Source organism: Strix aluco, chromosome 5 (genome assembly GCF_031877795.1).
Source record: "Strix aluco isolate bStrAlu1 chromosome 5, bStrAlu1.hap1, whole genome shotgun sequence".
Classification (NCBI taxonomy): domain Eukaryota; kingdom Metazoa; phylum Chordata; class Aves; order Strigiformes; family Strigidae; genus Strix; species Strix aluco.
This window is the reverse complement of record NC_133935.1, coordinates 1,174,773-1,201,964: the sequence shown is the minus strand read 5'-3', so window position 1 is coordinate 1,201,964 and position 27,192 is coordinate 1,174,773. Positions and strand designations below refer to the sequence as shown.

Below are 27,192 nucleotides of genomic sequence, written 5' to 3'. Positions count from 1 at the left end.
TTAAAAATCACTAAGCACCAGCAATCAGCTTGGCTTTGAATGCCAGAACACCCTTATTTCCACCCTGACAGAAAGAGTATCCATAGCAGTGGGGCAGACTCTGAAGATTACTCCCTGTAGCATTACAAGGCCAGCATTCAATACAAAGCACTATTTTTTCATTACTTATTCCTGCAGAAACTTCAGAGACTGAAGCCTGATATCTTAACCTGAAGCTAGAAATAATTGTTACGTTGCCAAGTTTCAGATTACTACAACAAAAAGGAGGAATCCTAATGGTGAGAGGAAACACTCAAATGGCCAACAAAACACAGTTAACATGCAGCTTAGAGCAGGTTACCTCAGATTCGACGTTTTTCACGTTTAATCCTAATTTTCCAACGTGCTGGTTGACAAATTGCAAAAACACCTGAGGAAAACAGAAGGGGAGGAGAGGGTGGAAGAAAAGAGAACCTTGTTCAGTGAAGTCAGGAATTATGCCTTACCTTACAAATTTTGATGTCTATTAAAAAAGTAAATTACCTTTTTCACAGCATCCAGCTTATCTGGAGCACGGCTAAATAATTCATCAAAGGCATCATCTTCTGTATCAAAACAACATTAATTTGTATTATTTGGAATAACTGTCAGATCAGAGGTTTAAAAGAAGGAGAAAGGTGTTCGCACCTTATAAGCCAAGGAGGAAAAAAAGTCATAGGGAGGTGGGGAAAAAAGTCCTGCTTTTGTATTTATCAGACCAGGGTGACGGGCTTCCCCTCAGCCTGACTACATCAGAGAAAACACTTTACTTCATTCAGCTCTGCAATTTTTGCCTGCAGAGGTTCTCAAGATTTGTGCTGCCACCACTCTGAGCAATGGCTAAGTTTCCCATCTCCACAGTTTATCTCTTTTTAGTTATGTTTTTTTAACCCTGAACCTCTGGGAAAAAATAATTGTAAGCAGAGAAGAAGAACTACACGTTTTACTGCTCTTCCCCAACAGAAATGTCAGTGGCATCAAATGTGCAGAAAAACAGCCCCTTTCCTTCAAAACCCCTCAAACCAGATATTGGTTTTGGAGACACTGGCCTTCCTCTGAAAATTCACAGACCTCAAAAATGACCAGTGCTGCCACCCAGTTTAAAGGCAGGCGCCGAGCTGGTGCCAGCAGCGCTGCCCCAGAGAACCAGCCCCAGTTTAAAGATCTCCAGGGAAATGAGATTCATGGAAGTCCCCGTGAACACCCACCCTCGCCCCCATTCTCTGCGCAGGTTTAGCGAGAGCAGGACACGTCTCCTCACGGTAACCTGGCCACAAGACTGCTCTGGTTCAAGCATGAACAAAGCATTTGAAAGGCCCTTAAAAATCAGGGGCACTCTGGCAGCATAACAAAACAGAGAACCAGTTTCTACGGCGCAGGAAAGCAAAGGCAGCTTTGCTTAAAGAAGATTCCTTCCAAAAGACAGAGGAGACACAGAAGCCTCTGCTGCAAAAAAAATCCAGACAGAGAAGCCTCTGCTGCGAAAAGGTTTCCTCAGGTTTCTCCGCTCTCCCTGTGAGGGGGTTGCTGCAGGAGCAGTGTCAGGGAATAGGTGAATCCCTCAAACAAATCCCTGAGCCACGGTCTGAAACCTGCAACAGTCTTGCAAACTAGAGAGCCCTCTTCTGGAGCCACGCTTTGGGATTTCTCCTTTGTTAAGCAAGCTGTGTCAAAAATAGAGAGTATTCTGAAGAGGGAATTGCAGATTCCTCTTCGCAGCAGAATCAGCCCACTGGAAGAAACACCTAATTACAGGGATTTTTTTTCAGGATTTCAGCCCACACTAGAGACCACTCGGTGGAATAATGGATAAATACGTATTAAATAATATAGTTTGCACCTCTGCAAAGGATGAAAACGCTAACACAAAGGGCACAGCAGAGAATTAAAACGGTTGCCTTGATTCACGGGAGGTGCAACATGCTCCTCTGCAGCAAGGAGGAGCAGCTCACACGGAAACCTGAGCAGTGCCCAGACCTTCTGCAGGCCCTGTGCATCTGGACAGTTTTCACCTCAAGTGTTTCACGGCCCTCCAAAGCCCTACGGGTAAAACCTCTGGGGACGTTGGGTTGCACTGCGCTGCCGTCCATAATCAAGCACCAGCAGATTTCAAAATCTCATCTGCAAACTGCATTGAAACTGGTAGCAACAAGAAGCACAATTCTCAAGCCATTATGGTCATAAATAGTTCCAACAGTGAACGAGGTCAATGTGTCAATCCAAGACATACTTTGCCCCCAAACAGGTCTTCTCTGTTGGGCCATCAACTCACTGTTTCATCTCTTGTCTCACCTCCCATCTGTTGCCCGTGGTCCACAGGCAAAGCGACCACCCAACTTCCAAACTACTTATGTTGCTAGGAACACGCATTAACAGAAGACATCTGGAGAAAAACACTACCAGAAATCCATGAATCTCCAAGAACTCCAGTGAGAGCACACTGACTGGACCATGAGCTAAAAATGGATCAGAATGTGGTCTATAATAGCACATAATGGTGAAACACTGAACGTGGCAATACCAGTACTTACTTGGCTGCGCTTCTAAATTCTCTCTGAAAGTGTAATAAAAAGCAAGAATTAGAAAAAGCGTGCAGCAGAACTAATCTTATTCACCAGCAAAGCTTAGCGGGGCCATCAGCTCCCTTGTAAAGCAGGAGATACAGTACAAAGCGCCATCAACTTTATGTCAGAGCAACTTCCCAACAGACATGTTTGAGCACGCTGTATATCTGTACAGGCTCTTGGAAGTGTATGAGATTTTAACTGGCCCACAGACCAATGAACATTTATTTTATAAGCACAATCCATAATATCCTCTTCCAATAAGCTGCTCATGATATTAGAGTTTGAAGATGTTCTAGCATATAAAAGACAATAGTAGGAAAATCTGTTTCTAATTCTTGGAACGATGTCCGTATTTTCTCAGTATATAAATGGTATCCTACTACTTAACTCCTTTAATACTGACAGTACCTCACAAACTTGGCAAGCTCAAACCTTTCTTCCACAGTAAAATAAGAAAAAAACTGCCTCCCTTCTCTTTATTTAATGACACAATAGCAATAAATTAAAAGTAGATTTAAACCACTATGGCTTTAGAAAATTTCCAGTTTAGTCTGGGACAAATAAATTTACAGTGCTTTATTTTTATTATTACATTTGTTATTATATTCCATGGCAATGGCAAACACTAAGCCTCAGAAACAGTCATACACATTATTTCAGAGAAGTTTATATAAAGAGTAAAGAAGGGTATTATACCATAATACCGAATCTGAAAAGGGGAAAAAAAAGGAAATAGATCAGAGAAACAGTTCACATGCATATGCATGCCTGGGTTTACGCTTTTTGTCATCATCATGATCCCAGCTATTTTTTCCAAGGGGGAAGACACCCACAATATTTCATTTATGATTGACAGTGTAAAAACCAGATCTATCCCCTCTTACTTGTTTTCTGTGATATATTCCACTGCATTTGCTGTCTTTAATCCTCTGGAGGTGTTCTGTTGAAAAGACCATAAATATTTTTGGTTTTGTTACACAAAAAAAATCCGTAAGTATTAACGAGGCTTTCATGACCTGTTTGCTGCCTTAAATGATTACCAGAGGGCATTTATACAAGAAATCCAGTACAATTAGCACAGGTACTTTGAGAGGCTGCTGCTCCCTTCTGCTCTCTTCACTCTTCAAGCAGCAGTTACTGACTTCCCCAGCAGAGGAAGCCAGAGGAGGTGGTCCCTCAGCCAGCGAGGTTCAGAGGTTGGCGTGTTCACATGGAGACTTGATGAACGCGTCAAGCTGCTCTGGGCAGGCGACAGCTCCCCGGCGCACCTCCCTGCATGAGGGATTCTCCAGTTTTAACAGCACTGGAGGTGGCCACCTCTGCCTTCGAATAAACGCCATGGCCTGCCACCCACTGACTGCCCCCTGCAGAGGAGTTAGCTTTGGTGGGTTGCTTAGATTTAGGTTGGCAATTCTTACTGTTTCTGAAGCCACCTGGGATCTTTGCTTATGTCCTTGTATCTTTGTTCCTCTATATGATTCTTAGTACTCCACAAAACATCAAAAAACAGTGCTTCAATCCAACTGACAGCCTGGAGAGACAGGAGAGGATGGGCATGCCTGCTGCTTTATTCAGGCACCTGACAAACATCTCTTATCACAGAAAAGCCTTTGGGGTTTGCTGCTCTCCCCTTTTAGGCAGTGAAAAACACCCCCCATTTACATAGAGCCAACTCTTTTGGGTCAGCTCCACACCCAGCCCCACCAGGGCACAGGCACACGTGTCACAGAAAGGCCAGGCCTTCTCTGGGCTTCCTCAACATTTCCCCCTTCCCGCCCTCGACCCTTCCTCTGAGCTCAGCCTTCCTGGGCTTTCCTCACTTCTGGCCTAACACTCACCGTTCCCATCAGGGGTGCTGATTTCTGACACGGGGACCCAGCTCACTACCACACCGTCATTCTCATCTCCATTGCCAGTCCCCACCCTCTCAGGGTTAACAGCCCTCTCCCATGCTGTGGTTTCACAGATGATCCCCCCCAACTTCTGTGCAGCCGAGGCACCGGCAGCCCCCTACGGAACTCGATGGGGGGCTGCTTTCCTCAGAGTCTGGGTTGTCTCTGGTCAGAGCCACACGAGAGGAGCACGGGCAGCAGTGCACCATCTGGACACCCATCAGATACCAGAGAGACCTCTCCTCTGCTGAAGCGCTCGGCTGGGATGGGCCCACAACAGCTACCTTTGTAGAACCAAGCCCCAGAAGAAGCTGCCCCTCCAGGACATGTTTAAAACACCTAAAGTGACACACGTAGCTCAAGGGCACGCTTAGCTTCAGTGCCAGTTATGATCCTCCCAAAGAGGGAAGAGCACTAGGTCACCCCATACAGACCCTGTGCTGGGCTGCCAACACCACGGAATTTGTTTCCTGGCTTGTATCAGCACTAGCGTGGCCAGCAGGGACAGGGAAGGGATCTTACCCCTGTGCTGGGCACTGGTGAGGCCGCCCCTCGATGAGTGGGTTCAGTTTTGGGCCCCTCACTCCAAAAAGGCCATTGAATGACTCGAGCGTGTCCAGAGAAGGGCAACGGAGCTGGTGCAGGGTCTGGAGCACAGGTGTGATGGGGAGCGGCTGAGGGAACTGGGGGGGTTTAGTCAGGAGAAGAGGAGGCTGAGGGGAGACCTCATGGCCCTCTACAACTCCCTGAAAGGAGGGTGCAGAGAGGGGGGATGAGTCTCTTGAACCCAGGAACAAGCACCAAGACAAGAGGGAATGGCCTCAAGCTGCACCAGGGCAGGGTCAGACTGGCTCTTAGGAAGTATTTCTTTGCAGAAGGGGTTGTTGGGCGTTGGAATGGGCTGCCCAGGGCAGGGGGGGAGTCCCCATCAAGTGACCTTCAAGGTCTTTTCCAACCGAGATGATTCTGTGATTCTGTGAATTGCAAACCCTCTGTTAAAACTGTAACACAGTGGTGTTAATTTTTGGACTTATATACCAAATTGTGGGATATCTGATGTCCTCCTGAAGTCCCAGAGTTGACCTTAAGAAACAAATTAGAGGAAGAAAGCCCGTAGATCTCGGCTTGTAGAGAAAAATACCAAAATGTGACCCCAGTGGAAGGAGAGCAAAAAATCCCTTCCCCTAAAGAAATAAATCCTCAGCATTAAACCAGTGTCATGATTTGCAAGTGCAGGCTTCTATTTTAGAACACTTAAGAGACAGTAACAGCAGAATTTCTTTTTTTTCTTCTTTACAGAGATCAACAGCTGTTTTCAGTTTGGACCGTTCCTTTTTTGATCAAGGAGAGAAAACAGCATAGTGTTTCTACCCTTTGAAAGATACAGCACCTGAACTGAGAACAAAATGATAGTCTAGTCCAGCAAAATCAGAAATTAAAGGCACAGTTCACAGAAAATACAAGAATCTCTTTCACAGCTGCATGCACATTCCTCCCTAATTCTAAGCAAATTCGTTTTGTGAAAGGTCTCTAGAATCTACTGTAGCAAATATTGAAACTATAATTACCTCAATGGTGACTGTTTCCACTTGAACATTTGGAGGCATGGCCAGGCTGGGTTTGAAGTGCTTTGCTATTGCAACCAGAAGATGCAGTGTGCTCAGTAAGTCCTTTGTAAAGATAGCTATTCCGTGTAAAGAAAGAAAACAACGTTTAGTGTGCAAAACAAGTAAACCTCACTCTAATACCATAAACTCTCCCTGTGCAGAGGAACCCAAAGTGATGGATGGCCAGAGCACAGGTGGGACATCAGACTGGGGTTTATATAATATCACAATTCAGCAATAATACATCTTAAAAGTCCTTTTTGTGAGACATACACACAGATGCTGAGGGCTGTCAAGTGGTCCACAAGCCATACGCTTAGAGGATGCACGACCCAGGCAGGGTCAGATATTCCTGTCTCACTTCTGATTCAACTCGTAATTGAAAACAGGCTATTTAATTACTGTTGTGGTACCCCTTTGCCTCACAGCAGCCTTACAACAGAGGGAGCCCTGTGATGGATAATCTTCTCCGATTTCACTTCTGCACCTACATTCCACACTCCATTTCAGCTGACTTTCCTCCAGTTGCAAACACTTAGCCACAGCTTCCAGAATCACAGAGAGTTTCTGTCGCTGTTTTTTTTCTGTTAATGCGATCTTGTCAACATCCAGCTTGATAGATCCTAGGTTTTCTTTGACAGAAAGTCCATAGGAAGGAGAAGGATGTATTTTAACACCACCATAGGAAAAAAATAAAAATAAATCAGAAACATAAAATGACAGCAAAGCACACAGAGTCTTGTTTTAAATGTTCGATACCGCTTAATAGCTTTCACAGACCCACGTCCCACAGCTGTATGCCTTGTTAAACTCCTACGTGCTCTGAAAGCCTCAGTAAAATCAGCAAAGCTCTGCAGAAGAGTGACTCAAGTCGCTCCTTGCAGCATCATCCCCCAGCCCTAGCGCTCCACATCCCTCCTTTTCTAGGGGAAGCTGCAGGAATCCAACAAGTGGATCCTTCCTGCAGATAGTGTACAAAGGCAACATCAACTCACATCTACAGAAAAAGCCCAGCTCATTGCTCAGGCAAGCAAACTCTGAAAATAAGCCAATCCTGTTCATGCTGCTGCCCTCAGCCTCGGTGAAAAGGAGATAGGATGTAAAAGACAGGCCCAAAGAGCGTGAAAGGGAAAGGAAAAATGAAGTGGGGACAGGAGAGATGGAAAAATAGAAATAGAGCAACAGGCTGTTCCAAGAGGCCACATCTTTATACAAGCACCTCGTAGTGCAGAGAGCCTCTCAGATTTTCATCAGTTCCAGTTCCAGCCCAGTGCCTTAGACTAAGAAGTCTTTTTTTTTTTTTTTTTTTTTTTTTTTTTTTAATGCAGGGAAACATATAAATTATAGTCCTGATTCCATCCAATGTTTCTGGTAGCATCACAAGTCACCTTTGTGCTCCTGGCTTATGAAGCCCTCCTCCCCTTCAGAGGCACTGTAATTTCACACTTCAAAGTTAACCTTTTTATTACGTTAATTAGCAGGTAAAAAGACTTTCTTAGAAGAAAAATAATTGGATAAAACCAATAGCAGATGATCAGGCATTTGTTCAGCATTGCAGCTATCAGGGACAGCTCACAGGGCAGTGCTTTCTCCGCTAGCGAGAGGCGAGGCGCCAGCAGATCACTGCTACTGCGGTTCCTCAGGTTTAGTCTCATCTGGAACTTCCTCTGTGATGTGTTTGCAAGCTAAACTCAAAGCAGCAGCTTACCCAAGAGATGATGAAGTACCAGCCCATCATACAGATCTTCTTCCAGACTTCTAACTACTATGTGTTCCTCCTTCAGCGTTGTGTTAATCCAGTCAATCAGTAACTGCGGAGGAAAACAAAGCAGCTGGCAATTATATTCTTGTTTAGACAGCAGAGCACTCAGTGCTATGTTGTGTTTCACCTTTCTCTTCAGTGCTTTATCTCACAAACCGGTTTGCTCTCAGCCTCCACTTCCTTTGTGCTTTTTGGTGGTTTTTTAAAGGGAAGTTAAGTAGCAGTTAGTTCTCCCTAATTTTCAAGAGAGACACAATATCTCACAAGTTATGAATTTTGTAGAAAGAGACAGACCCTATTCCCACTTCCATCAGGGAAAAGGCTACAGAGTGCCCTTCCCAACCCCTGCCTTCATTAGACATCACAGAATTCACACAAATCCAACTGTCATACAAACGTTTGTAAGAAAATGGGCTTCACTCATTCTGTTGCTTGTTTCTTGTAGCCACCCACATTACTAGCACTCCTCCCTTTCCCCTCCTATTTTTGCTTTCTTCTTCTTTCTGCAATTTCGTACTACCCTGTCTCCAAATACCTTTTTTTCTGGGGAAAAAAAAAAAAAGTGTTCCGTCTATTTTGCTTTCTCACGCAGCAGTCCTCCCATGGCCCGTTCCAATATCCTTCCTGCCTTTGCAAGGGGAAGCTGCTCAGGAAGCCAAGGGCTGGCTACAGCTGCGAAGGAACCACGTCCCCAGTGACAAGCCTTGGCCCTGCAGCCACCTCCTTCAGCAGTGGGCTCCTGCACAGGAGGCCAGAAGAGCTCCTCAGCACTTGCCCAAACGTGTGTTTTATCCACGTATGTTGACAGCAAGGGAAGAAGACCTGCTGAAGCAGAACTAAAGAGCAGTAGCCCCAGGTGGCTGTTAACAAGAACCTCTCAGAAGAGGGATGGGTATCGCTTGTATTGCTGTTATTGCTACAAGTGAGTGTCTGGAGTTTGTTGTGTGGATAATATCCTCCTCACTCGCTGTAAACAGAGGAGAAAATTCATACCAGATCCCTGTGAGTTAGCCAACATTAGCTAAAATGTAAAAAGCAGTTTAAATAATAAAAAAAAATATCTCCACGATGCTTGAAACCGCACGAGAAACAAAAATGCCTGGTGCCAGCAGCTGCCTGAGCTGAGAATCTGTCAATGTCTGTAACGTACTTCCTCAGCTACGAAGTAAAAATCCTTCTCTAGGGCAGAAAGCTGTGCTCCTCAGCTAACGCTTGCAGTTAAGACCTGGCGATGCTTTAGGTGTGTGAGGAATAGAGCGGTGCCCCAAACACAGTCGTACAGCCCAGGGGAGGTTGGAAGAGCAGAAAGCACTGCTGAGTCCAGAGCTATGAGATCCCGTCTTCGCTGTCTGGGCTCTCAACAGCCGCATCCTCAGCCTGCAGCTCACACAACTCTGCTTTCAGGCCAGTTGCTGGGGCCCCACTCAGCTGCAGAGCAGAACAATCTCTCTAAAAATGAGTAAATAGGGAAAGGAGAAGTCTGCTCCTGACTTCCAGATGTAACCATCCTCTATTTTACATGCAGTTCAATATTTATAGCAACTACAGCGAGCCATTTCACATTCCTCAGCTCCCCAAAGCCACCTCAAAATGAAAATGCAGTGGAACAGAGTCTCTCTCCCAAGTGAGTTTCTTTGCTTCCCTTGAAGATACCTCCCTGTCCCCCTCTCCATCCCAATCTCTCCTCCAGAGGAGCCACGAGCTCTTTAGATTAAGAAGGTGATCAGTGGCCTCCTTTGGGATCCAATTTCCACCTCCCCATCATCCAAAGAAAAGAAATTAGACAGTGAAGAACATTGTTTCAGGAGTCTCTAATGGGAAATGGATTAAGCACTGAAGCTCACAGAAATCTTCATAAACTGAGGAAAGCTCTTCATTCTTGGCAGTCTGGGAAGAACAAATTCAGTGTCTCTGTAGACAACATAATTGCATTTTGCAGCACCACCTTTCAGATTTTCTCTTTTGTATAAAAACATTGTGAAAGCCTGACACAGAAATTAAATCTTTTTGATCAAATGTGCATGAAGGTTTAAGAAAATGTAATATAGAAATGCACATATTTATGGATTTATGAATGCTATATAATACACACACCAGCACACAGCCTAAGCTGGTTTTGGTAATATTTATAACAATTTCAGTACCTCTGTCACGCGAGAAGTGCTGGTCTCGTAAGAGACGTGCCACTTTTCTTACAGGAAATTTCAGTATGCTCGCCTTCCCCTGGGCTGTGCCATTAGAGAAACACGGTGACTGAATGCACAGGGGAGATTTTCAAAATTACCCAGAAATAAAGTACTTTCCCGTGCCACAGGATTCATCTTTCCCAGTTACCTCAAGCAGACAATGTCCCATACAACCAGCTGAAAGCTTTTCTCCTGAATTCTTGGTGACTCGCACACCCTCCGTCCCTTCTCCCTCTGCCCTGCGCCACCCCCGTGGGGCTGCATCGCAGCTCAGCCAGCTGCCACTCGACAGAAGGCTGCCAAATCACCACAGCAATCCCAAAACTTGTTATCACGGGATCGGGGCAGCAACGCTGCACACATCTGAACACCCCTCTTTAGTCACAGCACATCCCGACGTGAGTTTGCTTTTTTGTTCCAGCTGGGTTCTCACTGCTGTAGCATTACAATGAAGTAGCAACTGGGTACCTGTGGTGTGGCTCCTCCACACGTCCCAAGTTACAAGAGGTATCCTATAAGAAGAAACTCAGTTTTTAAATCTACGCTCCACTTTACACACAGCAGTGGCCACTCTTGGGTGATGAAGGCATCTGCAGCTTGGCCGTGTACCCCTCCAGCCATCCTGGCCCCGTGCTTAAGCAAAGGCTCTGGTTTAGTTGTGTGGAGCCCAAGTGCCAAAAGCAGAGCTCGTCCCCCTCCACAGAGAGGGGGGGGCTGAGGCCAAAGGGGTGGGGAATTTACAGGGCTGAGCATGAACACAACAGGCGAAAACAACTTGAGGAGAGGGTTAAACAATATAATGAAAGACATGGTACCAGTTTTAATTCTTCCAATTTGGGATTGTTGCTTGAGGTCGGTTTTATAAGTTTCTTCTTCTCACCTATGAAAGGAAGCAAACAAGATCCATTACAATTATCAGATATGACTAATGCAAGCTTGCTGTAAAATCTGCTATTAGTTTAATATTACACAATATCACCAATTGCCATATGTAGAAACACTGTCATTTTTTATTTTAACTGATTCCTTATGAGCAAGACAACGGTATATCAGACTGTTAAGACTGCTGTTGGAAATTATGCTTCAGTGTAATTCAAATCAGTAAGACCTAGATGGACAATTCTGGAAAGGGGAGAACAACCTTGGTCAGATCCTTATGTGTGAAATTTAAATTCTAGTTGAAGAACCACCTAGAATTTGTGTTGCTTCTTCATGATCTGCCCCTAGAGAGTCAGCAGCCAGCCTGCACACACAGAGCTTACTCACTGCTGATAAAACCATGGGATCGCTGCTGAAAAATAGACAGTTAATTTGTACTGCCCATTTTCTGCTTGGTTCCTCAGGTCATTCTTTGGACCTTTTTCTGTCCTGGTTGATAAAGTCCATACCTTGAGCGATGACATTCTCAGCTAGGAATTGATTAAGTGCAGCAGGCTGTGTAAATGCATTTAAAAAGTCTGGCTCCATTGTCTTTTCTCACTCCTGGTAAACTGGTAAAAAACATGGGGGGAAAAGGAACATGAGTAAAGGCATGTAACGACCAAAATTAGTGCTTAGAAGAAAACAAACAAACTGAAGGTGTTTTTTTTTCAGTTACTGTTTCATGACAGGTGGATTGCTTTTAAAAAAAAAAAATCAGCAAATGTATTTAAATGTGTGTAAAGAAAAAGAAGTTAAGAAGAACTTTCCTTTTTTTCTGTTAATCATCAAAATATAGGAAAAAAGCCCTGAAGTACTAAAACATGCCTTATTTCCATCTAGTTCTGTTTCATCTGAATTAGATTAGTAAAATCCTATTTCAACTGAAATGAAAAGCTTTCAGTTCCTAGGTATCAATGGATATCTGCTATAAAAATGACCAATACTTAAGGAGCATTAAATCAAGAATACAATAGCTAAATTAATGAGACAGGCTTAGAATTATAAGCAGTTTCCTTTATTAGACCAGCTGGTATAGCTGTGGGGAAACAATGACGTGTTTCTGGGTAGACAATCCCATCTTCATGTTAGATTAAGTTGGCAGCCTTCTCAAAGGTTTCTTTTATTTTAAACACAGCTTGGAGAACGACTTTCCTTCCCAGCCCAGATGTCCTCGGATGACAACACACAATACAGTGGTGAAAATACCTTGTCAACACACACAAAACTATGGGCAAGGTTTTCCAAACCAGCTGGGAGTTGTGTGGGGAGGACAGAAGAAGTCAGAGAAAGGAACGGGGTTGTTGGAGCTGGGTGGAGGGGCCGCGTACCCATCTACACGTGCCGTCCTACCAAACAGCCAGCTCAAGCCCGTCTCTGTCACCAGCAGCCATCTGCAAATAAGGGGCTGGCACTGAGATCTCACACTCTTCTAGACACCATGACTCAAACCACAGGGCAAGCGGAGAGGAGTCTGATTTTTTAACCACGGGTACGTAAGGCTGTGTCACGCTGCCTACACGGACAACACAAAAGGTAGAGCCAGGCTCTACAGGCAGCTTACATGGTCGGAAATGTTCAGTTTTTAGTGCTTGCTTTTGCAATCTTAATGCTCACGTTTTTCATGTTTTTCAGTCAGGTCCACAAGCCTAAAAAAAAAACCTAGGATGCTTTAGCTTGGCAAAGACCAAAACTCAGTAAAAAGTTACAGATAGTGGAATCTGAGTAGTCTATTTTACAAACTGTATTACAGAATCACAGAATCCTTTAGGCTGAGAACACCTTTAAGATGATCAAGTCCAACTGCAAACCTCACACTGCCAAGTCCACCACTACACCATGTCCCTAAGAGCCACATCTACATGTCCTTGAAATACCTCCAGGGATGGTGACCCAACCACTTCCCTGGGCAGCTGTTCCAGTGCTTGACAACCCTTTTGGTGAAGAAATCTGTCCTAATATCCCATCTAAACCTCCCCCGGTGCAACTTGAGGCCATTTCCTCTTGTCTTATCACTTGTTACTTGGGAGAAGAGACCAACAGCCACCTTGCTACAACCTCCTTTCAGGTAGTTGTAGAGAGTGATAATGTCTCCCCTGAGCCTCTTCTTTTCCAGACTAAACAGCCCCAGTTCCCTCAGCTGCTCCTCATACGACTTATTCTCTAGACCCTTGACCAGCTTCGTTGCGTCTCCTTTGGATGTACTTCAGCACCTCGATGTCTTTCTTGCAGTGAGGGGCCCAAAACTGAACCCAGTCATTGAGGGGCGGCCTCACCAGTGCCGAGTCCAGGGATAAGATCCCTTCCCTGTCCCTGCTGGCCATGCTAGTGCTGATATAAGCCAGGATGCCATTGGCCTTCTTGGCCACCTGGGCATGCTGCTGGCTTATATTCACTCCCAGGTCCTTTCCCACCAGGTACTTTTCCAGCTGCTCTTCCCCAGGCCTGTGGCCGTGCACGGGGTTGCTGTGACCCAAGCGCAGGACCCAGCACTCAGCCTTGTTGAACCTCATCCAGTTGGCCTTGGCCCATGGATCCAGCCTGTCCAGACCCCTCAGTAGAGCCTTTCTGCCCTCAAGCAGATCAACACTCCCACCCAACTTGGTGCCATCTGCAAACTTACTGAGGGTGCACTCAATCCCCTCATCTAGATCATCAATAAAGATGTTAAACAGGAGTGGCCCCAACACTGAGCCCTGGGGGACACCACTCGTGACCAGCCACCAACTGGATTTAACTCCATTCACCACCATCTTTGAGCCCGGTCATCCAGCCATACAAGAAATAAGTATGTTGATTTCAGTGCAAGAAATCAGAGTTATATACGGCAACTATATGAATAAATGGTTGTCTGCAGAGGTGAAGGGAACGACGGGAGGATCAGAGCTCTGAGCCCTGGGCAACCATGGCAGCATATGGTTTGTGTCACGGCAGCACGAGTAAGAGATCTCACCTTTTCCAATAGTCCTAAAATCTATGAAAGCCAGAGCAGAGGAGACAACAATATGATGACCAGGAAGACTTTTTATACTCCTTTGAATCATCAGATCCCACCCGCTGCTGGACGCAGGGTACCCAGTGGGACGGACTGCTGCTCTGCTCTCCAGTTGGGAGTGCTGCCTGCTTGTGGACGGGGAATGCTATCCCGTCGATGCCTGCAAGCAGTTGGTGCTAACTGCTGTAAGGGGCCACAGGTGAGAATGCACCCAAGGACATAATTTTTGCCACTGTGATGGCTGCATCCTGGGGAGGGCAGAGAAACCAACAGACACCTGTGGCCGCCAAAGATAAGAAAGCTGAGAAACTTTACAGACAGAGCAATGAGCCAAGACGAGGCCTTATATGAAAAAATCTCAGAGTTCATGGGAAGGACCCTAAGAGACACCTCTTCAACCACCACTAGGGACCACCACAGACCACCAAAAACCCCCTCTCAGAGACCCTTCCCCAGATTTTAGTACTTGCACAATGTATTAACACATGGATTCGATTCTCTGGAAATAGGTGTGTGCTTCTTGGAAATTACATGAATATTCATTTCTTGTATTGTATATACTAAGTGTGCCTTTGTCTTTCGGCATGCACGTCAGGTGGAGTGATCCCCCGTGCATGCAGCACCGCCGTACAGAATGCCTGCCTTCTCAAACTTCAAACTAAGTCTTAGGGGGTTTTTTTGAGGCCAGATTTACGGTAACACCTTGTCTCTGAAGTTCAGTGCTGCAGGGCTACTGTAGGAGAGGTGAGGTTGACTCTGTTCTTTAACAGAAAGTGAGATGCCCCATGTGAGGGGTTCAGGAGAGGACTCCTGTCCACCCAAGATGCCCATGTCAGGAGCCCTGTCTTACCTACGTGGTAAGTGGACATGGCACCTTTAAAGAGCAATCCAGAGCATTTAAACAAGGGTCTAGGCCTGGCTTGCATCCTTCAGGTACCACCTTCATTCTGTCAGCAAAGGCAGCCTCAGCCGCGACCGCAGGTGCCCGAAGCGGGACGCTGTGAGGACGCAGAGCTCCAAGCACAGTGGACAAAGGCAGCTGCTGCAAATGCTGTCGCACGCTGCCCGCAGAAGATCTCCAAAGCGACATTTCTCTCCTCGACAGCTTTACAGGCCAAACAGTGTGGTGCTGCTCTGCAGGCTCACTCTCATGTTTATTAAAGTCTCCGGTCAAAGCGCATTATGAACATGCATTTTAACACAGACTTTGCTGAGCCAAGAGTAGTGGTAGAAGACAGTCATTGGATGCTTCTGCACATCAGTCTGGTAAAACAAATGAGGTACAAAATTTCCAGCAAGCCACTAGGGAGAAGGGTCATGAGAGAATTAGTTTCATTATGGTGGCTGCAGAACTGAATGCTGTCTCGGAAAAGGTGTTTGGTAAAATAAGATACGAGAAATTGAGTCATTCAGTGCCTGAGGAACAACTGAACTATCTGAGATAAGACTGCCCAGATGAAATGAACCGAGAGAGAAAAGTTAATTAATACAGAGCAACCTACGGACAACTTACTCTTAAATTAGGTTTCTGACAGCTGTTATGCCTCAGAAGTCCTGCTCATAAGTCTTCTGCAATCGTCTGTGTAAACCACAACTTACACTGGGTTTGGCTGCAATACTCAGCTTGTGTATCTCTTACTTCCTCTGACTATTTACACATCAAAGTGATGTGTCCTGCCTGCGCATCCTCGGTCTCTGGCTAAGGAACACAAACTTCAGAAGCCACTCTTTAAAATTTGGAAGTCTGTAAGGAAAGGCCTGAAATTAAGAATTTGCAATAGTGTAAGTCAATATCCTCTAAGGCCTCACTCCTGTGTTTCCTACTCAAGAGTGTTAAAATTGCTATACTGGGTAAGACTAGCTTACCTAATATCTAGTCCCTTACAGCGCCCAAAAGCAGAAGCTTAGGGGGAAAAAAAAAAAAAAAAAAATATATATATAAACAGAGCAACCATAAACAGATACTTCCCTAAAACACTTCAACAGCTTGTAGCTCAGCCTTCCTAAATTAAAACTGGGTCCTGGTAATTTTAGGGTTTATTAGGGTTAATTTTAGGCACATTTACTTCCCATGAAGCTCCCATTCACCCCTCGAACACACCCATCTGCCACCACTCCGCAGCGAGGGGCTGACGACCGTGGCTCTACCTGGCGTGGGGCACCGGATCCGGTCGCTTGCTCTGACCTGCCAACCCCCCCCCGAGGCTCCTCACCACGCACAGCACAAGGAGACCAACCGAGTCACCTTCTTCACATCACTGCATTACTACTCCACGTTACCACTGCATTACCACTATCCTACACCCTCAACAGTCATCTCTTCCCAAAACTGAGGAAGCACAGCCTGCAGCTGAGCCACCAAACCACTCTGTAGCGCCTCTGATCATCCTGGTCACCCTTTTCCTGAACTCTCCAGCACCACCACACCTTTTGGAAGCACTGGGAACCAGACTGCCCAGATTTAGAAAGGCACACCACTGCGTTCACGGTGTTGTTCTCTGTTCCTCTCCTGATTCCTAATTCTGTTTGGTTTTTTGGATCACCGCTGAGTGCTGAGCTGACAGTTTAATGGAACTATCTATTACATCCCCACGATTTTATTCCTAAATAGCAACACACCACTCAGAGCCCATCATTTGTCTGTAGAGCTAGTTATTGCTTTTCCCCCCACGTGTTTCACCTCCCATTTATCGATATTGATTTCCCACAGCCACTACAGAGCCTGAAAACTGCAGTTCCTTAGCATTTAATAGACTCATTGCTTATTACTAGTAATTAGCATTCGCGAGCAGCCCTTCATGTGGCAAGCTGCATTTCTATGAGGCTTGGTCCTAGGCAGCAGCCTTTCAAAAATAACAACAACATCAAACGAACCATGGCTGGGTTTGGACACCTTCTTGGGGTTGGCTGTTTAATGAGAAACAGGAAGGAAGACCTGGTTCTCGCACGCGCGCTTCCATGTTGGCTGCAGCCAGGCCGTGCAGCCCATCGCTCAAACTCAAATGCAGGGCTGTGTCTGACACGCTCTTTTTTCCAGCCTCCATCCTCCTGCACACGTTATTTATCAGTACTTGGAGAAGAGATCATTGTAGGAGTCAACTGCTTGAATCCTGATTGCAGAGGCATTCCATTATGACATTTTTAAATAAAATTGAGGTTTAATTATTGACTATTCAAATGAAATGGCATAATTTGGCCCTTCACTCTCTGAGAAGGTGACAGATGTACAGGCTTGTCTGTTTTAAAGTCAAGAGGTGTTTTATTTCTCCTGTGCCACCTGCTGAGGCAGACAACAAGTGAATTTTTCTTAAGCCAAGAGCTAGGCTATTGCACAACGTTGCAGTGCCACAACCACCGATAAAACAACTCATTCTCTAGTTGGGTCAGATCAGCTCAATTTTCTTCCACGAGTCTTCGCACAGTCTGGCTCCCAGATATATATTATAAAGCACTATAGTACATCAAGCTCCCTGATAAACTCTATAAAGCATTAATGAGCTACCAGGGGTTTCTGGCGTACAAACTAGCTGTAGAATAAACACAACGCGCTTACCGATGTTACCAAATTGTTTCAACTGGTTTATTTCCTGTTTGGAAAGACAAAAGCCCTACTCCACATTAGCTCAAACGCATTTCCTAGTTGTGTGAATAGATCAAACAAAGGAGGGAACAAAAACTAAGTAGGAATGTTAATGTTAATAGTAATATTTCTGCTTTCAGAAAACCAGAATTAAAAAATAAATAAGAAAAAAATGCCTGGTTTAAAACTTACTTTTACTTCTTTGTTTAGTACCAGACCTTTCAAGAGCCATTTTTGCTCATTAGCATCAGAATAGATGTCATCTCAGCAAGAACAATCCACGTGGACAGAGAAAGTCTTACAGTTTAAAACAAAATAAATTTAAAAAAGCACCCAAAAGAGTCCCATTTCCCAAACTTACTATTCTCTCCTTCCGTAATTCTGCAGCAGCTCTTCCAAGATCTCCTCAGAGCAGGCGTGATGACATTGATGGGGAGAGGGGCCTGACCCCCGGGCTCGGAGTGCCCCGCTCCCGGAGAGCCAAAGCTGCCGCCTCCCGCGCGGGGCACGCGGAGACGCAGAGAGGGAAGTTGTGCGGCGCGGTGCTGACTGCTCTTCAAAACGAAACCATGGTCGTGTCCGGAACTGAAGCGTCTATGTGCTTGGTCCCTGCTGGAGACTAAAATAAACAGAAATACAAATGCAGGAAACATGCAACCCTGCAACTCCTGAAATACCAGAAGGTCTTAGAAAGACGCAATCGCTCTTCCACGGCACTGCTGCACGTCTGGGGCAACTCACAGGGCACTTTTTCTTTGCATGTAATAATAAACCAGACAACAACAGACAAAATCATCATGCTACGTTACATCTTTTCCTCACGGTCCCCTGAGCATTTTATAAAACAGATCAGCACTACTCTACCTAGCTGGTAGAAGGAAAAAGCCAGGCAGAAGGAGATGAACTCACTCGTCCTTAGACAGCTAGTTAGCCACACCAGGGCCCAAAACGCTCCTCCGAGACAAGAGTTATCTCCCCTCGGCAGTGCTGCCGCTCTTCCTTCCCTTTTCCATCACTGATTGAAGAGGGAAAGCTCCCTGCAGCAACCACTTTCCCTGGACATTTCCTTCAGGTCCCAGTTACATTCGTTACCTCTCCTGGCAAGCACAAGCAGCTCTGCAGTCCATGAAACCCCCGGCTGAGGCAGCAGGCAGCCACCCTAATTCAGCTGCTCTGGTTTAACGCTGTTAAGGGACTGACTCTTAGGTTTAGCTCCAAGCCATAGACAGGAAGGGATGAGCATGAGCTAAATGGGATAAAGGCAAGCGGGTTGAAAACCAGCTGCCATGAATTCTCAGTAACTGAGAACTTAACCCAAAACCCTTAATCAAAGGGCAAACTTAACTGTATTTTTTAAGCAGGTAACAAGCCCAGCAATACACCAAATTAGCAAAGACCTAGAGTACCTTCTTACCTCTGCAGAAGTGCATGCCACGGCCTAGAAATGTGGTAAGTGAAAAAACAAAAGAAAGATATAGTTGGAGGTGCTACTGGGAACTTGGAACAAATCCAGTTTCATACCAGCAGGCAGAGGGAATAGGAAGAATTAAACTTTGGGAAATCCATCTGTAATTACAAGGTCTATCCCTACTTCAACTGGCAACTCAAAGGACTTCTCTTGAAAGCCTCCTTCACAAAGCAGCATGTCAGTGCTAAAAGAACAACTCTGAAACACACGTGATGGACAAGCATCTTTTTTCCTCCAAAAACTGATGTTGCCACCAGTGCGTGAAGTAGCCAGTCTTCTGTAGAACACTAGTAAATTCTGTATCAGAGTTGCATTTGATTTCATGCCTATCTCCCTGCCCTGAGTCTTTCTGTACATTCCCACAGCATCCCTCATACACCTTCCCCCCCCACCTGGCCCTCACATAAAAACAGCCACTGCAGAACAATTCAAGGAATCAGCAGCACACCCGCCAATAACAAGTTCTAATAATGCATTTTCCTGCTCCTCCCCATGGCCTTGCTTCATTAGAGAGCCCCCCTCTGCTCTCTCCATACCAGAGCAAAGGGAAGCAGACAGGCATTTTCAATGTCACTCCAGACTCACTTGGGTTTCTGGCTCCCCAGCTGCTCCGCAGACACACAGAGGACTGGCTTCAGCACACCAGGCTTCCCTCCCGTGCCTCTGCGGAAGAGCTGCGCCCTAAGTCTTCTAACGGGATCAGAGCGTGTAATCCAGTCCCTTTTCTCTTGTGGAAGGAAAAAGGTGAACAACTTGATCCAGTAGCTGAGTAATAGTTAAAAATATTTTTTAAAAAAACCCAAAGCAGCTGATGAAACCTCCAGAAGAGCCCACTTGTGTCTGCCCATACAACCTCGCCGCCTGTACCAGGGCCAGAAAGCCGAGCTCTCTGCTTTGCGGGCTCTGCACAGACCAGCATCCCTCTAGGACCCGCGATGAAGACGAGGGCTGAAGCTCACCTTTCAAAAGTTCTTCCCACAGGCTTGTTCATTTAGGGAAACAAAAAAAAAAAGGATGTAGAAAACCAAGTGATCATTATTTATTTATTTGAATAAATAGTACAACGGTCACAAACCATGCATAACACTCCTGCTGTGGTTTTTAGCACACATAGCATTGCATTGTAACTTGCTTACAGTACACAACTCCTGTCACAAAGCTGGATGTCTCCAGCATATGACAAGTCCAGAATTTTATCTGCAAGGCTGGTTTTTAGTTGTTAGAAATCCAGAGTAAACACTGTTAAAAACAGTAGAAAAGACTCTTAAAAATACATTAATACTGAAAGCACTGGGGTGTGGGGAAGAGGGGTAAGAAATCCTATAAGGTTTAACTGATTTAAAAAAATCTGCCACTGTTGGTTTTTCATCTTGAAAAACAGGATGCAGATGAGGAGTATCTGGGCTTTTTCTGTGGTAATACAGCTCACTGGAACTGAGTATGTCAAGCAGATGCACCTAAAAGGCAAGCTGTATGGCCTGGAAAAGACAGACCTTCATGAAGTACTCACAGATGTGGAAGCATTCATGCTGCAGAGCGTTCAGCATCCCAGATGAACTCCAAGGATTCAGATCTACCCCCCTGGCACCCAGGGAACGTATCGGCAACTCCAGTAACACAAAGAGTTCATTTGTAGCATTAACTTATCTTTTCGAGAGGAAAAGAAGTAAGTATGATGCATATGTAAGAGAAAGGCATGGCAAAAGCAGGTGTTTAGAGCAGCTTTACCTACTGCTCTTTCTGGAAACTGGACTGATTGGGGTGAAGCTCCAGTTCATTTACACCCACCCCGCTCCCAACCCAGTTAATAATAAATACAGTGTCTACAGGAGGAGCGACCTGGCTAGACAGCAAGGCGCCAAGGAAGGAAAAATGTGTTTTCCCTGGGCAACATTTACCCACAGACTTAAAAACGTAACAAAACAGGGTATGACACCTGCCCCCAACCTGTTCAGGGCGTCAAGGCTGCGATCCTGACTGCCAGGGACATTAACGGAAGGAATGCTGAAAGGGACCCGTGCCCTCAGGTTGCACAGGAGGGACTCAGGTTCTGCAGAGTGACCAGAAACACGTAATTGAACAAAGCAGAGACTCTTCTAAAATCTGCTGGTATGTTCACATCTGCTCACATGCCATGACAGTGCCAGCTGTACAATCCCATCTCAGAAACAGCCATTCCCCCTCCCAAAGCCAAACTGCTCTTATCAATCTTCTCTTGTTATTTCCTGTCTGCTTCTGACATTAATATTGCATGTGATTTCAAAAACTAGATGCTCTGGAGGTCTCTCCCAGCAACTCAGAGAATATAAACAGCATTGGCACTTCCACATCACCTGAAGGGAGGTGGGCAGAATGACAGCTCTTTAACAGACTTGTTTCCCACAAATAACACTGCGTTAATCCGAGAGACCTTTCAGTGCAATCACCTTCCAGCCTCACGATAGCCCTATTTCACAGCATGAAAGTGAGACCAATTTCATTAACTCGCCGGGAGAGCTGACCCTCCAGGCCTTGGTGCCTCTGCAAGTCTCCTCTGCAATAATTGCTAGCATCGTGGTAGAGTCTAGTGACCCCATCAGAAATTCAAGTCCAATTGTTCTAGGCTCGTATAAACAGCGAGAGGTCAGCTCCCTAAAAGACAGGCAAGCAGTGATTCCCCACAGAACCTTACAGAGTAGATAGGATCTGAATTTCTGATGGAAAGAAAGGGCAACTTACTTCCATCTTTGTTTTGGAGGTGTGAGGGGAGGTGACCCAAATAATTCACATATTAGAACTCAGAACCCAAAAATATAAAACAAAGAAGCAGAAGCCCATTTCTTTCCCTCTGGGATTAAAAAATGTTTAAGGAGGGAAGGAGAAAATCCCGATTGTAAAATTATCCCATTCAAATAGCACATTTCCTCTTGAACTCAGAAGGGTAAATAACATTTGGTGTAAGAAATCCAGTTTTAGGCCAAGAAGATGCCTACTTACAACAGGACTCGAGTGAGCCCGTGGAGCAGAGCAATGCTACCTGCTCCCTTTTTGGGGCACTCTGCTTAACATTTCCCACAAAATTAGGGCTACCCACAAAAGAGAAGTTGCTGCTGTGACACACAAAAGCGGTAGTCAAATCTCTCCCCCGTGCACTCCAAGGAAAGGAATGCTATCCTATGCATATGCCACAAATCATTTACTCTGGAAATTACAATCCCATTTCCTTCGCACAGCTCTCCTCAAAAATCTGCTGACAGCTCCTGCTCCAGCACTGCCTTCTTGTACACCCTGCTGCTCCTAGCACAGCCCGGCCAGGAACAGGCTGCGGGTGAGACCTGTTAAGTACTCTGAGGTAACTCGAGTCTACCGGATAAATCTAGCAATCCTTTTGTTAAACAGATGCCCGCTAAAATCCACAACAGCTTGGAAGTCGAGAGGACTGGGCCAGAGCCTAGCAGAGTATTTCTGGGGATGGCACAGGGCAACTCGATGACATTATTTGAAGCGTAACGGATCACTGAGGAGCTTCCCGTTTGCCTGCACTGTGTCTACCCCACGTCTTGCATGGCCCAGTGCAACCCATAAGTACAGGCAGGCTCTTATTTATGCAGGAATTCAGTTTTACTCCTTAGGAAAGGCAATAGATAGAACTGTTTACAAAAGCCTGACCCCCAGAACTGTAGAGCTGCCAGTAAGTCCAACAGGAATGAACGTGACCCTTTAGCTCAGCTATGTGAAATGAAGAGTCAGCCTTCAAACTGCCCAGCTCGTTATCTCCCCTGCTTCTTTCAGAAAGGGCTGGGGGCAAGATGCATTAATCCAGCCTGAGCCTATCTGACCAGCTCCTGACTGACCCAACTGAAGCTGTGTGCTTAACGGATGATGGGGGCTCTAGCAACCAAATTTCTCCTAGAAAGGAGATGAAATAAAAAATAGATGTCAAAAGATTAGCTGGTCATCCCACTGCAAGACTTACTCTGCGTAAATACGGAATGGAAATAACACTGAGTAGCATGAGGTTAACACAAAAACTGAAGCTTTTGCCATTAGCTTCAGACAGTGCCTGTCATTCCCCTCAGCCCCACCCACCCAACAGAACATACAAAACCTTATTTAACAGAAAAGGCTCAGCTTCTAAATAAACTTCAATGCTGATTTTCTATTGCTAACACTTAAGTCTGAAAAATCATCAAATGCCAGTTGCAACCAAGGAATACGCAAAAGAAAGTCTACTGCAGGATCAAGAGTGTCCAGCCACGAGGAAGGTCTCACATCTTCCCTGCTTATTCTAGTAGTTAGTGGTGTATTTCCTTTATCAAAAGAGCATTTGTTGATCATAACAAACGACAGATCAAAGAGTATCTTCTGGTAAACATGTGAAATATCTACACATTTTCAAGTGACCTAGAGAATACACATGCATAATTTTTAGTGGGATTGTCATACAAACAGCTACAGACAGGCCACACCAACTGTGGAAAGAATGCATGAAGTATAGCATAAGGCACAACGGGAGCGTGCAGAGGGTGTGTTTATTGTAATTTCTGCCTAAGGAGGTTGGAAGGATGAAGACTTCAGCAGCTTCCAGGATCATTCAATGTTCTTGTACTTTGTGAACAGGTTGTATAGAACCCTGAGGGTAGACTTCAGATCCAAGTTGACAACATCTGTGGAAGAAAAGGAAAAATCCTTAATTTCCTTTTTGCTCTCCCTCATTTCTCCTCAAAGGAACAAAAGTCCTGAGCTGGTGGGATGGGCAACAAAAAACCTCAGAGTTCGGATCTCCCCAAGTCAAGCTTTTTAGATGTCCCATAGGATGCATTTCAGAACACCTTCACGATAATACAGGCACAGCTAACTTCTCTGGGAAATGAGGGAAGATAATTCCCTTCCCTCATCTAAAATTGGTTACAGAGAAAGACTACTTCTGTTTGAGAGCTGGGACAAAGGCTTTGGGAAATCCTACCAACGACTTCACTGGCCACAGAAGCAGCACACGAGCAGCCACACGCATCATATGAGATACTGAACCTCACACATCCACAGCTCTGCAATGATGCAGTCCACGAATGAACAAAGCAGACTCAAAGCTTTCTACCACTTAATATCCCTTCTTCCCATGCTAGCCCAGGGAACAGGTCAGGAACGGTTTGCACCAAAAAGCTTTTCTGCTAGCACCTCCCAACCTAGTACTAGAATAAAATGCCAGGAAATACCACAATGTTGTGGTTTAACCCCAGCTGGCAACTAAGCACCAGGCAGCGTTCTGCTCGCTCCTCCCCCTGCCCAGTGGGATGGGGAAGAGAACTGGGGACGGGGGGAAGAGTAAACCTCGTGGGTTGAGATAAAGACAGTTTAATAGGACAGCAATGGAAGAGAAAATAATAATGATAAAAGAATACAGAAAGCAAGTGATGCACAATGCAGCTGTTCACCACCCGCTGACCAATGCCCAGCCTGTCCTGAGCAGTGATCTGCCCCCGGCCAACTCCTCCCCGGTTGCTGTGTCCAGGACAATGTCCTACGGTCTGGACTAGCCCTTTGGCCAGTTGGGATCAGCTGTCCTGGCTGTGCCCCCTCCCAGCTTCTTGTGCCCCCCCAGCCCGCTCGCTGGCAGGGCAGCACGAGAAGCCAGAAAGTCCTTGGCTTAGTGTGAGCCCTGCTCAGCAACAGCTAAAACATCGGCGTGTCAGCAACGTTGTTCTCATCCTAAATCCAAAACACAGCACTGTGCCAGCTACTAGGAAGGACGTTAACCTTATCCCAGCCGAAACCAGGACACACAGACATGTAATCCAGGGACTGCGAGCGGAGGTATAGCACGGAGAAGGCGGAAGACATGGAAAGAAAGGTTGGATATAATATGTAAGAAAGGAGGAGGAGGAAGCAAAAAATACAATAAATATAAACAATACATATGGAAGCAGAAGCAAAGAAGAACAGATAATTAAAACCTCATTTAAAGAACTAGGAAGACAGCAAACAGTTAACAGACTAAGTACAGTTAATGTGAGGTCCAGGGGAAACACCTACTGCCTGTTTTGAAGAATCCTTGCCCCGACCTCTCCACCCTTCCCTCCCACTCCACACTGGGTAACACTCTACCCCCCACACTTCATTTGGTATTTTCAGCAACCTCTCCACCTTTTCTTTCTAACCTTTTTCCTGTATTATTTTACATATTTCATTTATGATTGTATTTTGCATTTGCAAAAGAATCTTGTCCTGCCCCCAAAACAGGAAAGATCCTAACTGGTGTAAAGTAATACACCCTGACCAAAGAGATCTCTCACCTGCATAACTGATCTATGAAGCACATTTCTAATTTTTCCAGGTCTCAGAAAGTTTCTTACCACCACAGCATTCTCAGTAAGGTAACAGCCACCATCAGCACTGATTCCTCTGTACCAAGACCCGGTTCCCTCAGAGACGGATTTAAAAGGCAAATTTCGCCATGGGAAACAACACTTTGCAACAGCCCTGCATTTCCAGAGCTGGGAAATCAAGGCAAATATCTGGAAGAGAGACAACTACGAGCAGATTTGACTCATTGATGCTGGAAGTCACTTTTGTTTGCTAAACAATTAACCAAAATATTGCTGGCACTATGAAAAAGCCAGAAAACCCCCGGCCCAAAGAGTCAGCTCTGCAGTGGTCAGAGATTTGTCGTGTGTATTTGCCCCATTCCTCCCGAAGGGCTTTCCCTGCCCCATGCCACCCGTTTTCACCTGCCCACTGAAAGCAGGATGGGTTTTTTCCCTGAGCCACCATAAGCTCCATCTCAACTGACACAGCGTGAAACGGTGTGATCAAGGCTTGCAGGGTGCAGTTCCTGCCTCCGGCTGACATCAGTTCAGAGGTAGGAACTGCCCGTGCTCTGAACCAGGATCAAGGTGCCCCTGGAGAGAAACAGAAATCTGGAGGGGAGAGCAGAAGCATCGCTGGAAGCCAGAAGCACAGCCAGGAAACCAGGGCACGGCCCAGGGAGGGAGGAGCTGGGAGTTAAGAGGCAGCGAAGTGCCAGAGGAAGAGCGAAGGGCACCAGGGAAGAGCAGGAGCAGGGGCTGGGGGGGCCCAGACCGGCAGCACCACGCGGGCAGGAGCGACCACCCGCCCTTGTGAAGGCCTTTAAGGCTGAGTCCTCCTAACCTCCAGCAGCAGTTTGAGCTAGGAACCTGCTGCTGATCACCCCGCTGACTACCCGGGGGTGCGAGAGATTGGGGAGGCCTCATCACTAAAAGAAGGAATGGACCCAGCTCTTATTTGGCAGTGTAATGACATGCAAATTCAGGGTCAGAAGGAACTATTGTGGTCACAGAGTCTGATCTCGCGTACACACAGTCCTTAGAGAACTTTACCTTGGAAATCTGGTATTAAGCTTATGAACCAATCTGTGGTTGAATTAAAATAAAAGCTTAACATTGCATGTTTTTCTTTTTTTCCTTTTTCCATCTTCCAGTGGTGGAAATTCCACCTCCATCCCTTGACAATTCAGACCGATGGTTAATTACCTTCACTGTTGCAAAAGTTATACTGTAATTCTAGTTTGACATTTTCCTAACTTTCAGACCTTGTTATGCCTTCGTTTGCTGCCTTAAGGAGTATGGCAGTGTGAGATGCATCCTCCCTGTGTGGGCGATTACAGCATTCCTTATTGATCAGTGTCTAACAGGCATTCCCAGGAATGAGAATATTCCCAGACTCCCATTTCTTATTTTAAGATGAAGCACACACAGTCGTTACATTATCAACCACAACTAACAAAAAGTTAACTGAAAGTGGTCATACATCATCAAAATAGTTTAAAATATTCCATTAATTTAAAACTTTCATGCTCCATAACAACCCTGTTAGAGGCTAATAAATTAATCCAGTACAACAAACTCTTGCTGCAGTAACCAGCATCAAGTTCTGCTGCTGGCTCAATCAATCAATCAATTGGGCTGAGAGAACAGAGAAGAGGAGCTGTCCTGTATGCTCCTATTTTTGTTTATCACCCACACAAAGACACACTGAAACATTAGACGAGACCTCTTTCTTGCAAGCACTGCAGAAAGCATGGGCTATAGAAATTAAAATGGTGATGTTCTGCTCTAGAAAACGTTTTACATGAAAAACATACAACTAATTCAAGAGGCATTTGCTACCCAATTCATGCTGAAGGACATGGATTCACCTAACAGGTTTTCCAGCCTATTTGGGAACGAACAATAGATGAGT

At 45.6% G+C, this 27,192-nt stretch overlaps 2 protein-coding genes across 9 annotated transcripts in view; both read right to left on the bottom strand.

Moving 5' to 3' along the window:
* Positions 1 to 18,311, bottom strand: part of PARVG (parvin gamma) — a 28,146-nt gene extending 9,835 nt beyond the window's left edge. The window contains exons 1-10 of one of the 3 annotated variants that reach the window (XM_074825594.1): positions 17,887 to 18,026; positions 11,421 to 11,522; positions 10,848 to 10,912; positions 7,793 to 7,895; positions 6,576 to 6,716; positions 6,046 to 6,161; positions 3,470 to 3,525; positions 2,550 to 2,572; positions 523 to 584; positions 341 to 409 (exon numbers count right to left, since the gene is read on the bottom strand). In XM_074825594.1, coding sequence (XP_074681695.1) covers positions 341 to 409; positions 523 to 584; positions 2,550 to 2,572; positions 3,470 to 3,525; positions 6,046 to 6,161; positions 6,576 to 6,716; positions 7,793 to 7,895; positions 10,848 to 10,912; positions 11,421 to 11,499 — 714 coding nt within the window. In that variant the 5' untranslated portion in view covers positions 11,500 to 11,522; positions 17,887 to 18,026. Of the gene's footprint in view, positions 1 to 340; positions 410 to 522; positions 585 to 2,549; positions 2,573 to 3,469; positions 3,526 to 6,045; positions 6,162 to 6,575; positions 6,717 to 7,792; positions 7,896 to 10,847; positions 10,913 to 11,420; positions 11,523 to 17,886 lie in introns of all 3 variants that reach the window. The other 2 variants (XM_074825592.1, XM_074825593.1) reach the window with 2 other exon arrangements.
* Positions 18,312 to 20,022: 1,711 nt separating this feature from the next.
* Positions 20,023 to 27,192, bottom strand: part of PARVB (parvin beta) — a 67,766-nt gene continuing 60,596 nt past the window's right edge. For all 6 annotated transcript variants that reach the window (XM_074825584.1, XM_074825589.1, XM_074825586.1 and 3 more), the window contains exon 13: positions 20,023 to 23,639. In XM_074825584.1, the coding sequence (XP_074681685.1) occupies positions 23,563 to 23,639 (77 nt within the window). In that variant the 3' untranslated portion in view covers positions 20,023 to 23,562. The remainder of the gene's footprint in view (positions 23,640 to 27,192) is intronic.